Source organism: Anolis carolinensis, chromosome 2, assembly GCF_035594765.1.
Source record: "Anolis carolinensis isolate JA03-04 chromosome 2, rAnoCar3.1.pri, whole genome shotgun sequence".
In the NCBI taxonomy this organism is placed as follows: domain Eukaryota; kingdom Metazoa; phylum Chordata; class Lepidosauria; order Squamata; family Dactyloidae; genus Anolis; species Anolis carolinensis.
Genome location: NC_085842.1, coordinates 94,087,533 through 94,101,965, shown reverse-complemented (window position 1 = coordinate 94,101,965; position 14,433 = coordinate 94,087,533). Strand labels below are relative to the sequence as shown.

Sequence of the window (14,433 nt, the reverse complement as noted above, 5' to 3'; positions counted from 1 at the left end):
AGAAAGAAGATGCAGAGCTAGATAAGAGTTTGGTCTATTCCTAGAAGTCTCTTCTTAAACCTGCTATTATGCATCCTTAGCACAGAGGGAAGCAAAATGAGACTCTAGTCAAAGTTAACTTGAAGGCAGCTAACAAGCAAAAACTTTGCTGATACAACACCATCAACTATGGTATTGCAGTAGTTGGAATAAACAGGTTTCCCAATCTGCTCATCCCATCATCCTTTGCAAATACAGGCAGTCCCCAAGTTATAAACTTACAAATGACTCATAGTTAAGAATGGAGATGAGACAGCAGTTTTGAGGGGTAGATCTCTCTCACTTCCTGCTGGGAACTTTTTTTTTTTTTTGCAGCTATGGGGCTTCCTTTGGCTGCCAGTTGAGGGAAATCCTGTAGCTGCAAAGGCATTGATATGTCTGCTGCCACTAGGCAGCTCTTGCCGATAGGTACACCTCTCCTTTCTGAGCCTATTTACTCCTAGATAAGATTGAGGTAGCTTTCACATCATGCATGCTCAGGGGGAAGAGGCAATCTGATGGGTGAACTCGCCTACCCAACTGCTTTTACCTCCGAGCTATGGAGGGTTGCCTTGACCAAGTGAACCCTCCATAGCTCAGAGGGAAGAGGCAATCAGGCGGGTGTTGCCCACTCGCATAATAGTCACACCCATGAAGTAAGGCTGCAACTATAAAGAATCCTAAAAAAACCAAGATGTGGACCCAAATAGGGGGTGGAACAATCATGAAATGCAAATATCAATCAGCAAGCCATGATTTATATCCTGACATCCCATGTTTGTCTTCTGGGGTGGCCTGGTGGGGGGAACAGGGTCAGCATGCATGATGTAATGCGCACTATGTGAAAGTTAGCTCCAACTTTATCTAGGAACAAATGGGCTAATAAAAAGCAAGCCCCTAACTATTGGGGTTCATATGGTAGATAACTTGGGATGAGGATTTTAGAATTTTTTTAATACCTGTGAAATTCTGGACATCCAGCATAGTGGTCAAAGTGAATCTACACCATCCACCATTTAACTTATCCTTGCATCTCTCTCCAGCCGTGAGCCTTGTTTGTGTGCTATTTGTGTTGTGTATGAGATGTGAGGTTGGAAAGAGACTAAAGATCTGAAAGACTGCGGATATTGGGGGCCTGATATATTTATCTGAAAAAAAAACCCAGTACGTACTGTACAAGAGATCTCTGGGGATTTCTTTCTGTTTCCATCTTACAAATGAACCAGCAGGAGCAATGTAACCCCCCATGAAAGCCAGAGCCTGGCAGCAAAAGGTTTCAGATTATCAGATTAGGAATGCTCAGCCTATATTGTTATATTTACATTCCACCTTTTCCGTCAACCAATTATTGAATAATGAATCAACGTGTAGGTAAATACCACTCATTTAATGGATCTACTCTGGAAGATAGTAGGATTTAGGTGTTGCTGTAGGACTTCGTTCTTCATGAACTAACTTTCGTTCTACACAACTCACCTAAAATGAAAATTGCCCACTCGTTTCCACCAAGGAGTTGGTAGAGTGTCTCCCACTGAGTCTGCCAGAAGAAGCCAGAGGCTCCCCAGAATTTCTGCAGATGCCTGGAAAACAAAGTGAGTCTTTGAGCAGGGATGGGAAGCCTTTTCCTACAAAGAATAATTATTTATCTAGATCACTATGATGTCAATTAACCTGTTTGGCTTACCACATGAGTGAATTCCTGAAAGCAACAAACATGAGCAGGCCAGAGCCCAGTATAAAAGCTGTTATCTTCATCGAGTCCCAAAATTTCCAAGGCTGAGAACAAAAAAGCCCACAAAAACAGCTCAACAGTCAATGCAAACAAATTTCTGAAAATGGTATACATACAAAATATAGGGGAAAAGAATGAAAATAGCTTTATAACTCCTTAAAACTGTTGTTACAGCATACTTCTTCTTTACTGAAAAGGTTTTTTGCTATTTTCCTCAAAAAAGTGCCTGAAAACATATAGGTGCTCTATATACATATTTCTTGTGTATTATGGTAACTTCAGATTTTTAGGTTCAAGGGATTCAATTTCTAAAAAAGCCCTCCTTGGATCCAACCATTAAGGAAAATATTAAAACATTTTAAGCAAGGTTCTGGAGCAGGTGGGTTTTGGATGACATTAGTGCAGTTCTTCAGGTATTTATTTGTTCCCCATGCTATTTAATATATACACCAAATTGTTCTAAGAGGTAGTTTGAAGATGATGACCTCCATACTACAAACTAGGAAGATCCCTGATAGTACTGCAGTCCTACATTTTGGAAGCTACACTGTTAAAATAAAAACAAAAGTTACCTGTATAACAAATAGAGCTGTAACACAGAAATAATTTTAGAACCTTAGCTAAGAAATCAGAGGTCAAAGTGCATCCTTGAATATTATGTCACTTGAGTTCAATTGTCAGGATATTATTTTATGCTGTCAATATATTCTCCCTTGATCTTTGAATCTGTCAGAGTTTAAAGGTTACAGCATGTACTTTATATCAGACTAGGAGCTGGTTCTACATTTTAATTATATGCACAATTATTAGTTGAAAAGGGTTCTAGTACAGCATTCAACCACAGCACTAAGATAACTCAGACCCAAATTAAATTGTTAGTCCTAACAACTGTAGAGCAACTAAATCAATGGTAGCTGGATTTTTTCACCTGCATTCTAGTAAGATTTTTAATGTAAGATATATTTAAACACCAAGTCAAGATAAATAGAATTAAAATTAATATCGATTTTCCAAAATAGATATACTAATGTGAAAGCCTAGGCATTTTAATTAAAAAATCAACCCAAAAAACCTGGACACATCATTCATGAGTCAATGTGAGGATATTTCTTACCTCTTACCAAAAAAAAAAAAAGGTACCACCCCCTTCTCTGAGTAGGGAAGTAAAAGGTAAGAGCTTAGACTGCCCCAGGAAAACCAAAAGAAGCACCAACTTTTCTACTCTCTTTGTCATGGCATGACTTATGGCCTTTTTGAGTGCCTAGTTGTGGGAACTGTGGCGTCGGCCAGGGCAGCTCTCCCCAAAGTAATAAAAAGTAAAGTAAAGCTCTCTCTCTTCATGCAATGCCCCCCCCCCCCCGCAACTTATCCACAAGTTATGTCAATATCTATATTTTTGGGCCCCAAACCTGTTTTCAACTTATACATCAGGCCAATTTACAGAGTACATAGTGTAATTAATACATGCTTTTCTTAAAGGCATTTCAGTGTAAACATTACAATTTCTTCTAGTTACTACCGCTATATTAAGGTGGTCTTTATCCACAAATCATGCATATTATGTTAGCAATATTGTAGTACTGCTGCTAAACCTGATGTTAACACACATAAAAATGATATATTATGGAACTTGCGGAACTGATAATTTTACCTGTTTTAGATGGCTTCTAGAGCTTGGTGGAGGGCATTTAGCCATTTCTTTAATCTGAAATATAGATTAATAAAACAAAGTTAAGCAAATGGAGATTAGGACTTGTGACTCCTGTTATATAATTTTAGCCAAGGCCTCAGGAATGTTTGTGTCCATGGAAGCAATGACAAAGGTATTTAATTAAATGCTTATAGTATTCACTTGCTAAACAACCAACAAACACTGTGAACTCTAAAACCATTGCAATAACAAGTGGCTTGTTTATTATCCCCTCTTTTGGCCATTTTGAAAAGGAATGAGCTCCAGAAACTGATTTAGCTTTTATGCTTCTGATGCAATTTTGATATCAAGGGAACTTGTGGAGTTCTTGATCATTCATGGATTACATTTGAGGATTCTTTAAAATTAACTGGACTTTGGAATAATTTTCAAAAGTCCAATCTTCTGTGCTTTAATATCCTTTCTAGACTTTCTAATAATGATTTTCTACATGTTAGGTATTTAATTAATCAAGAAATAAGTGCCTATAACTAATACAGCTAGTAAATCTTTTGAGGTAAACTATGGAGTAGTCTGGGAGAAAATACCTAAAGACTTAAAAACAGAGCCTAATATTGTCCTTGCTACATTACCACTATAAATATGATGGCTCTTCCCAAGGTGTATCTATCAGGGAAAACCTCGTTTAATACTTTACTATACTGTGATTTTTTTCTGTTACATCAACTATTGGAAGACAAGGGTATATGTGCATTAGTTACCGCTCATTCCCACTCCCCAAAAATGTTTTCTAGGTGAGATATGAGGAGCATTTTTGCTGGAAGTGAATGTGGACATCACTTACTGTTCATTTCCATTTTTTTTTTCAAAAAGCCCAATGCCCAAGTTGCTCCCACCTCTCAAAAACATAATAAAAATGCCCACATATACCTAAAATGGCATTTGAGGAATGTTGGTTTTGAGGGGTACATTTTGCCCACCTTTATCATAGACAGAGCCATTCTTTCTAAGTGCAGGACAGATTGAGTTACAGATTGATTACACAATTAAAATGAAGCCAAGACTGAATATTAAGACTCGTTATGTAACTTTATTGAGATATCAGAAGTTCCGGGAGTGCTTATGTTCACCAAAACAGTGACATCTTCTCAAAGATCTTTTGTGCATTTTATTAAGTTACTTCAGGTATTTAGGTTGACTACTGAGTAAAATGGTTATGTCAGTGGCTTGTAAAGATTTGATCATATCTGGTATTTTTAAATAAAAAACATATAAATGGCTGCAACATAAAATGCCAAAAGATACAGTATACCAAAATCTTACTGTAATTATAAACATATAATTAGTTGGATCCAGAATGAAATCATGCTCACAGGAGAGCCACTGAAAACCAATCACTACTTCAGTCATGGCACCCTTAATTTCCACTGAATTTAGCACATCCACTCTAAACATAAGAAGCATAAAGATACATTTCTACTCAGAAATAAGCCTGTAGTGAGTTAAATGGAGCTTACTTCCAGGAAAGTGAGCATAGGGCTGCAACATGATTCTGGAGCCACCCAAGATAGAATAAAAATCTTTTTAAAAAAACAAAAACAAACTAGGACTTTATTTATAAAAGAAATACCTTCACCTGATGCTAAAATGATCAAAAAGAGTCTGATTGACCAATATTATATTTAGCTGAGGTCCTTCTCTCAGTCCCACCACTTTCCTAGATATGGTTGATAGGTCAAGTGCCTTCTTGGTGGCTGCTCCCAGACTTTGGAAGTCACTTAGTAGGGAGGCTAAGATGTCTTCCTCTCAGCTCAATTGCTGAAAAAAACTGAAAGTGTTTCTGAAGGTGCACCAACCTTTTCCATCTCTTGGGAATCCAGAGGAGCCATATCTACTTGGTTTGAATTGCCTGTCTGCCCTCCTTTGCCAGCAAGGTTTGACAGCTACTAAGTGGTAAGAGACATTTGCATGGAGTGCAAAAAGTGTATAACCCTTTGTACTATATTCAAAATGGGCCACAGATGTAAGCTGCACTTATGCACACGTAAATCACTATCAGGATACCAGCCAAAGAACTATTGGGATGTAACACTGGCCCCATATATCAAAAGCACATGTGAACCAGCACAGGAAGGAGGAAAAACTGAGCACCTGCAGTTTGAAATAACTCCAACTTTTGTGTAGATCTAATCAAACTTAGTTGCTTGTAATTAACATCGCCTCACATTTTATTATTGCAGAATATTCCCATAGGACTCTAGCAACACTGAAAATAAAACAAACTGGAAAAGATGGAAAAACATGGAGAAAGAGGACAGGAAGGGAGAGAGGAAAAGTGATGCCAGCTTGGGTTTGAGTACAGTCAGCACTAGAAAAACCAGATAAAAGCTGAACCATCTGCAACTGAATGGTGATCAAATATGAACACTATGTCTTAGAAAATGATAAGCTTTATTGCAGGAAGGAACTGAGCTGAGGCTTGTAGTCCACTAGCATCTGATACCGCAGTATAGCTACCATCCTTACTTTATAGACTTGTGTTGCCTGATTAAGAGCTTCTCTGAACAAAAACTCAGTTTTAGGCAGGGAAGACTTTTGCTTCCAAATCTGGCTGGAATATGCAAAAACAAAATGTAGATTCCTAACTTCTGTTGCTATAGATTCCTTAGGCAAAATTGCCCAGGCTCTGCTGATCTGGTATCCTGGAAGTGACAGGGGATCTATGGGCAAGCCCTCTGGAAGTTTTCCCCTTTAAACAAGTTTTGCGTTTGTAACATTACAGGGTGTTTTCCATTTGGCCTAGCTCTGGGGTATCTCTTAGGATGTTTCTCAGGTAGCTTTCTTATATTGGTTTTTGATCAGGGTAACAGAAAAAACATTTGCATGTTCCAGAGTTCCTATATATTTGAAAACCACCAAGGATGACTTTTAGTAACATAATCTAATTAGAGATCAGCAAGAACTAATTGCAACATGTCTGCCTGGATTGATCCCAACCTCTTGCTTAGCCAGCCTTCCTGGAAAACAGGAATTTTAAAGACAAGGTACTTAAAAGAAAAATACTTAAATTGCAAGGAGGTTGAGTGCCTCAGTAATCTATATCATCTTGTGTCAGCAGAAGCTCAAAACACGTTGAGATCTACACACTACAGGTGAGTAATACTATAATGCAGCAGGCAATATTAATAAATCCTACTTTATAATAATAATAATAATAATAATAATAATAATAATAATAATAATAATAATATTTTATATCCCGCCACCATCTCCCTAAAGGGATTTGAGTGGCTTACATGGGGACTAAGCCCAGTTTTTAAACACAATTTAAAAACATAATAACACATAAACAAACTAATTAAAACAATTATCAAGAAGCAGAAAGCAAATGCCTTGACCTAATGAACTATTTTAGACTGTAATGTTACCTGTACGCCCATCTTCTTAGCTAGTAGATTATACTCACAACCCTGCAAAAAGAAGAAATAAACACTCAAGAGAGGATAGGCATTTGCTCAGAAGTTGTTTTGGAACTGAGATTTTAAAATTTCAACATGAAACACAATGGCAAAGATCTAGTCTACGACACTTTCACATGTGTGCAAAGTCCGTAAGCTAACAGGGCTTCTCTCACCCAGATGTGATTAGTGTAGAAGTTATAGCTTCTGGTTCTTTAACAGACTTTTGGGATATAGCATGGGATTGTGAAAGTAGTTTCACTCACCTGACATTTCAAGTATAAGCTGGTTGTTAGCAAGTCTTGATCCTTGATCTACAGCATCAAGGAATCTGCAACCTGCTATTCACTTTCTCCAGGGGAAAGGTACTGAAAAGGCACTGAGCAAAGTGACAGTGTTGTTTTTCACTTCTGAACTCTGCCCTGTGCCCTATCAATTTATATTTTTTTTAAACACTGATAAGAACATGATCCTATAACTGTGTTTTTTTCTGATAAAATGATCTTTATCTCATTTTTCCAGGTCTTTTTCCATGCTATACTTATACTGCACTTTTATGTCCCATATTTATATTTGTGTTCTCTCTTAGATATTAGCCACACAGCTTGCTTTAAGCAAAGCAATATATTTATTTAGCAAATAACATGAAAGTTAAGCCTCTTGTTTAGCAGTTTCACTTTGTCCTCTCATTAATCTCTCAAAGGATGAGTTCATTCTTTGGGGATTATTCGTGTCAAAGGCAATTTGGCAGATTTCTTTCAACCGTTCCACCTGGATTTACAACATACATGCAGTCCCCAGGTTGTGAACAAGATAAATTGTGTTGGCTTGTTCTTAAGTTGAATTTGCATGTAAGTCTGAATAAGTACATTTTGTAAGTGTAACTCACTCTCTACACACACACACACACACACACACACACACACACACACACACACACACCTATTTATAGCAGCTTTGGATATCACAGGAAAAGGTTAACACCCCTGTGGTGTTTGTTTTGCTGCCTGTGCCCCTGTTCAGAAGATTTCACCCCTCCTTCTGTCCCTGCGATAATTGGATTTTGAAAAAATTGGCTTGTTGTGGAAACAAGGATTGGTGATATAGCTTCAGTGTAGACACCCTTTCCTCATGGTAACACTTTCAAGACTGAATTTCCCTTCCTATGAGTAGATTTTCCTCACTTCCTGTTGTCTCATCTCTGTTCTTAATTATGAGTAGTTTGTAAGTCAAATGTTTGTAACTCAGAGACTGTCTGTAATTTTAATGCAATTAAAATAATCGAAAGAGTAAAAGAAAACTGCAGCAACTAATAACTAGGTGGCCCAACACTGTCAACATAATCCTGAATTAAACAAGAACCAAATTTGTACTTAAAAGCAGATGCAGGACTTTTGGTCTGATGTCCGCATGGAGAGCAGCATGCATCCTTAGGGCTCCAAGGCTGCAACCCGAGGATCCAAGTCAAAGGGGCTTTTCAGCCCCCCCCCTCCCCGGGTGGATTCAGGCTGAGGGAGTGCCAAACTCGCTGTGAGACCAGCCGAAGGCATCTAGAGGAGTGTGTCCCTCAAGGAGACACTTCCAGGACGCCCAGTAGTGGTATGCGAAGAGGAGCAGACTGGTTCCGAGAGGTAAGGGACAAGAAACATCCCCAAAGGCTCTCTGGTTGTCAGATGCAAAAGAATTAAAAATACAAAAAGAAGAGGGAGCGCCTTCTGAACTGCAAGCATTTCTAGGTAGTTGATGTGGTGAGCTTGTTCCAATGGGGACCACGTGCCTCAAACGGTGAGATTATTCAGATGGACCCCCTAGCCCAGGAGCAACGAATCCGAGTCTTTATTCGTAATATATATATATATAGAAAAGAGTGCAAAAGCTAGAGAGCTGAGAGAACCAACTGTCTAACGTGGCAGAAAAAAGGCTCTTCCCACTGTCTATATATACTACAAGGGGAGAGTGGGTGCCAAAAATGTATACTTGAGAGCTTCTAGAGAATTCCGGAAGGTCTGCACAGGTGCAGGAAAACCCATATGTGTGCATTTCACTGGGACTGCGAAGAAGGAATCAGGGAAGATACATTTGTGTGATTGAAATAAACAATCAAAAATTCTTAATATGTAATATATACAGTCCGAACGGACCAAAGACTAATTTCATAAAGGAACTAAAAATATATATAGAACAACATGACTATGAAGACTTAATCATCCTAGGTGACTTCAATGGAGTAGTGGACCTAGCTAAAGACAAGACAGACAATAAAGGGCCACCAATCAAAAGCAAGCCAATTACCTAAACAATTCTTCTCTTATGGAAGACCTAAACCTACAAGACATGTGGAGAACAAAAAATGACAAACTAAGGGACTATACCTTCTACCAAATAACACCAAGAATCTTTTCAGATCACTGCGCTCTTGAAATTACAATAAAAGGCAATATAAAACAACTTAGATGGCGTCTAAATGAAAATTTACTGGAAAATGAGGAAGTTATCGAATTAAATAGAAAATTACTAAAAGAATATTTTACTAAAAGAATATCAAAAATTACACAGTGAAAGCATGCAAAGCCGTAATGAGGGGTCATTTTATGCAGCAAAATTTGATTAAAAATAAGAACAGGCATAAGGAAATAAAAGAAATTATAGTGAACATTGACCAAAAAGAGAAACAACAAAAAAGAAACCCTCAAACAAACAAAAAAGCTTTAGAATTGGAAATACTCTAAAAACAATTGCAGATATTACAAACAGACCAAATCGCAAACAGTTAAAATTTATTAGACAGAACCACTTCCAAAATGCTAATAAGACAGGAAAATGGTTAGTAAACAAGGTAAAAGTCAAAAAGCAGAAAAGATATACAGTGGAGTCTCACTTATCCAAGCTAAACGGGCCGGCAGAAGCTTGGATAAGTGAATATCTTGGATAATAAGGAGGGATTAAGGAAAAGCCTATTAAACATAAAATTAGGTTATGATTTTACAAATTAAGCACCAAAACGTCATGTTATACAACAAATTTGACAGAACAAGTAGTTCAATACGCAGTAATGTTATGTTGTAATTACTGTATTTACAAATTTAGCACCAAAATATCACGATATATTGAAAACACTGACTACAAAAATGGCTTGGATTATCCAGAGGCTTGGATAAGTGAGACTCTACTGTATAACCAAAATACAGAAGGATGGGATAATATACTTTGAAGAAAAACAAATAGCAAAACAATTTACACAATTTTATAAAGAACTGTATCATAAAGAAGAAATTCCCAAAGAAGAGATAATGTGGCATCTATGTAAATTAAATCTAACAGAAGATCAGAGGAAAGCATTAAATGAGCCAATTACAACTGACGAAATCGATAGCGCAATTAGGAAACTTAAAAGCAACAAAGCACCATAGAATCATAGAATAGTAGAGTTGGAAGAGACCTCATGGGCCATCCAGTCCAACCCCCTGCCAAGAAGCAGGAAATCGCATTCAAAGCACCCCCGACAGATGGCTATCCAGCCTTTGTTTAAAAGCCTCCAAAGAAGGAGCCTCCACCACAGTCCGGGGGAGAGAGTTCCACTGCTGAACAGCCCTCACAGTGAGGAAGTTCTTCCTGATGTTCAGGTGGAATCTCCTTTCCTGTAGTTTGAAGCCATTGTTCAAGCTTGCTCCCTCCTCCCTATGACTTCCCCTCATGTATTTGTACATGGCTATCATGTCTCCTCATGTCTGCCCAGTTCTTTAAACCGCTCCTCATAGGGCTTGTTCTCCAGACCAGGACCAGATGGTTACATGGCAATCTTTTACAAAATATTTAAGGATGAATTAGGCCCACTCTTAAAAGACATATTAAACGACATACTAGAAAGCAAAAACATTCCAAAAACATGGCAAAAAGGAAAAATAACACTAATTCATAAAGAAAACGCAGATCCTACTGAAATTAAAAACTATTGACCAATCTTCCTGCTGAACAATGACTACAAATCTTTACAATAATTATGGCAGATAGACTAAAAACCTTTCTAAAAATTTGGATATCGGAAGATCACGTGGGTTTCCTTCCCAACAGACAAATTAAGGGCAACATTAGAACATTAATAAACTCTATAGAATACTATGAGGCCCACAACGAAAAGCAAATGGTGTTACTATTTACAGATGCTGAAAAAGCTTTTGATAAAATCAATTGGAATTACCTATTATTGTTACTTCAAGAAATAGACATTGGCTATAAATTTTGAAATGCAGTAAGAGCTATATGTACAAAGCAGGAAGCAACACTCATCATAAATGGACAAGAGAACATGAAAACAATAAAAATAAATAGAGGAACACAGCAAGGGTGTCCGCTCTCACCCCTACTGTTTATTTTCCTCATGGAAGCACTGGTAAGGGAGATGAATAGAGATAAGAGTCTAGAAGGATTGAAGATAAGAAATCAGAATTACAAAATCAGAGTTTATGCTGATGATGTATATATTATTGAAAATCCATTAAAAACATTAATACATGGATTGACAAAATTTTGGAAATTTAACGGGCTTCAAATTAAACAAACGGAAAACTAAGATAATAACCAAAAACGTGGATAGGATAAAAAAGGAGGAATTACAGAAGAAATCAAGGATCTCAATTGAAAAAAAATCACATATCTAGGGATAACAGTAACGACGAGTAATGCGAAGCTGCTAAAAAACAACTACTAGCAATTATGGTTAAAGATACAGAAGGATCTAGAAAAATGGAAATATCAAAATATATCCCTCTTAGGATGTATCGCAATTATAAAAATGATGGTATTGCCTAAACTTTTTTTTCCCCCCCAAACACTACCGATTATCAGAAATGACTATTTATTTAAGAAATGGAATAGGGAAATAAAGTTTATATGGGGGAAAAAATGAGAATAAAACTAAAAGTATTAATGGACGACAAAAAAGAGGAGGCCTGGGCCTACCAGACTTAAAAGCTTACTATGAGGCATGCAATTTAATCTGGCTAAAGGAATGGGCAACACTCAAACAAAACAAATTACTAACTCTAGAAGGTCATGACCTCAGATCGGGATGGCATGATTACCTATGGTATAACAAAAGAAAAACGGAAAAAAACTCATCATTATATAAGAGCATCCCTGATCGAAGTCTGGGAAAAATATAAAGATAGATTTTATGACAAAACCCCGTTATGGATATCACCAATAGAGGCAAAAAATAAAAGGGAATTGAGCACAGAGAATTGGTTAACTTATCAACAAGTACAAAAGAGAATAATCAAATCACATGAAGAAATTAAACAAGTACACAAACAGATAACCTGGTTCCAATATTATCAAATAAAACAATGCTATAAAGAGGATGTAAAAAGAGCCTTTAAACAAGAACAAGGGATATGGGAACTAATAATTCAAAGAAAAAAGAAATTAATAAAAGTACTTTACCAACAGTAACTAGAATGGGCAATGGAAGAGGCGCAAATCAAGGACTGCATGGTAAAGTGGGCTAAAGACTTTGGACATAGTATAAAATTATAGCATTGGGAAGAAATATGGAGGAAAAAATTAAAATTTACTGCTGCAATCAAAATTCGGGAAAATTTGTATAAAATGCAATTTAGATGGTATTTCATACCAGCAAGGACAGCAAAATTTTGTAAAAGTACAGTGTTTCCTCACTTATCGCTGGGGTTAGGATCCAGAACCACTCGCAATAAGTGAAAATCCGCGAAGTAGGGACACTGTATTTATTTTAATATTTATACATTATTTTAGTAGTTATACACTATTTTAAGTCTTTATCAACCAATTGTGTGTTGATAAATCACCTCCCTTCTCCCCCCGCTGCCGCTTGGGATCCTTTTCTCTCCCTTCAGCTTCTTCCTCCCTTCCTTAGGCTGTAAATTGTAATTTTTTATGATTTATAATAGTCTTTTAAAGTTTATTGAAAAACAGCGAAACAGTGAATCCGCAAAAAGTGAACCGCGAAGTAGTGAGGGAACACTGTAGTTCAAATTTATGTTGGAAGTGTGGAAATAAAGTGGGAACCTTCTTCCACCAATGGTGGGAATGTGATAAAGTCAAAAGGTATTGGACAAAAATACATCAAAAGACACAAGAGATATTAAAAATCAAACTCCGAATATGACCTGAGTCCCCTATTGGGTGAGAAGGGTGGGATATAAATATTGTAATATTGTAATAATAGAGCCAGAAATGTATTTACTAGGCTTAACAAATGCCAAATTGAATAAAAATCAAGGCAGTGTATTCTATTACATAAGCATGGCGGCTAGACTAGTATTGGCGAAAGTTTGGAAAGAAAAGAAAATACCGACTATAGACGAATGGAACCTAAAAGTAATAGATCTAGTACAAATGGACTATTTACCACAAAATTAAGATATAGAAAAATCAGAACAGACTGGTCAGGATTTATAGAATTTATTAAGAAAAATGGAATGCCTTTTACAACAGACTTATCCCGTTTTTGAAGGACAAAATAACAAATGAGCGCTGGGAAACTAAGAGATGGACATCAGGATGAAAGAAGAACTCTTAAAAGGAAGATGAGAAGTCAACCATTTTAAATTTGTTGTGGGTTGTTTTTGGGTTTTTTTCTTTTTCCCCCTCCTTTCTATATTAAATTTTTCCCCTTTTTTAATTTTCTTTCTTTCTTTCTTTCTTTCTTTCTTTCTTTCTTTCTTTCTTTCTTTCTTTCTTCTCCTCTCTCTCTCTAAACCAATGTTCTTTGCCTTTGCTGTATACATGAATAAAACCTGAATAAAAATTAAAAACAAAATAAAAAGGCTGATGCTGAAAAATCTGGGATCTTCTTTGGAGGGAACATTCCAGAATTATGAGTCCTCCCCTAAAGATTTTAATCTGTATGTAACCAGGGTGTGGATAAATAAGGCTGCATCTTCCAAATGACATCATTTCTGGTGAACCAGCTGAAGCAGGTAAGTGGCATTTCTAACCACAATACTACCTGGGCTTCCAGGGACAATGTCAGGTACAGAAGGATCCCTAAACTGTGCACCTTTCTTTTCTTTGAACACTGTTGTTCAAAGCAAATTGCAACACCAATGGCAGTTTCTATATAGAATAGCCATCTTCTCAACCTTTTCTGGATTATCTAAAGATTCAGCTTGTTCATCCTTATGTCAGAATTTCTGAACACCTGTTCAGAATTTCCATCACCGTTTTGATCATAGCCATTGTAGTAACATATGCCTCCAAGCACAACCATAGGGAAGCAGTGTGATGTATTTGTTTATAGTACTGAAAGCCACAAAGTCAAGTAGAAAAAACACAGGTGCATCCAGTCTTCCCCTCCATATCCCAGTGCAAGTCATCCACTTGGGAAGGCATCATATATTCCAAAACTAGGCAGAACTGATATGGATTACCCTACACTTCACTATTTTGGTCAAAACAGAAGCGGTTTTGGTACTGACATAATGAAACCATCAAAACTAGTCGACCAGCCCTGTGAATGCCTAAGGAAGTCCAAAGTCAAACAGAGAATGTTCTACAATTGTTACACACAATTATTCCTCAATCCACTACAGAAA

At 37.0% G+C, this 14,433-nt stretch overlaps 1 protein-coding gene across 5 annotated transcripts in view; it reads right to left on the bottom strand.

The window, feature by feature from the left end:
* Nucleotides 1-14,433, bottom strand: part of faxdc2 (fatty acid hydroxylase domain containing 2) — a 40,465-nt gene that overhangs the window by 10,468 nt on the left and 15,564 nt on the right. For 4 of the 5 annotated variants that reach the window (XM_062970253.1, XM_062970252.1, XM_062970251.1 and 1 more), the window contains 4 exons: nt 6,830-6,871; nt 3,402-3,455; nt 1,703-1,794; nt 1,495-1,598 (listed from right to left, as the gene is read on the bottom strand). In XM_062970253.1, the coding sequence (XP_062826323.1) occupies nt 1,495-1,598; nt 1,703-1,794; nt 3,402-3,455; nt 6,830-6,841 (262 nt within the window). In that variant the 5' untranslated portion in view covers nt 6,842-6,871. Of the gene's footprint in view, nt 1-1,494; nt 1,599-1,702; nt 1,795-3,401; nt 3,456-6,829; nt 6,872-7,125; nt 7,277-14,433 lie in introns of those variants that run through there. The other variant, XM_062970254.1, reaches the window with a different exon arrangement.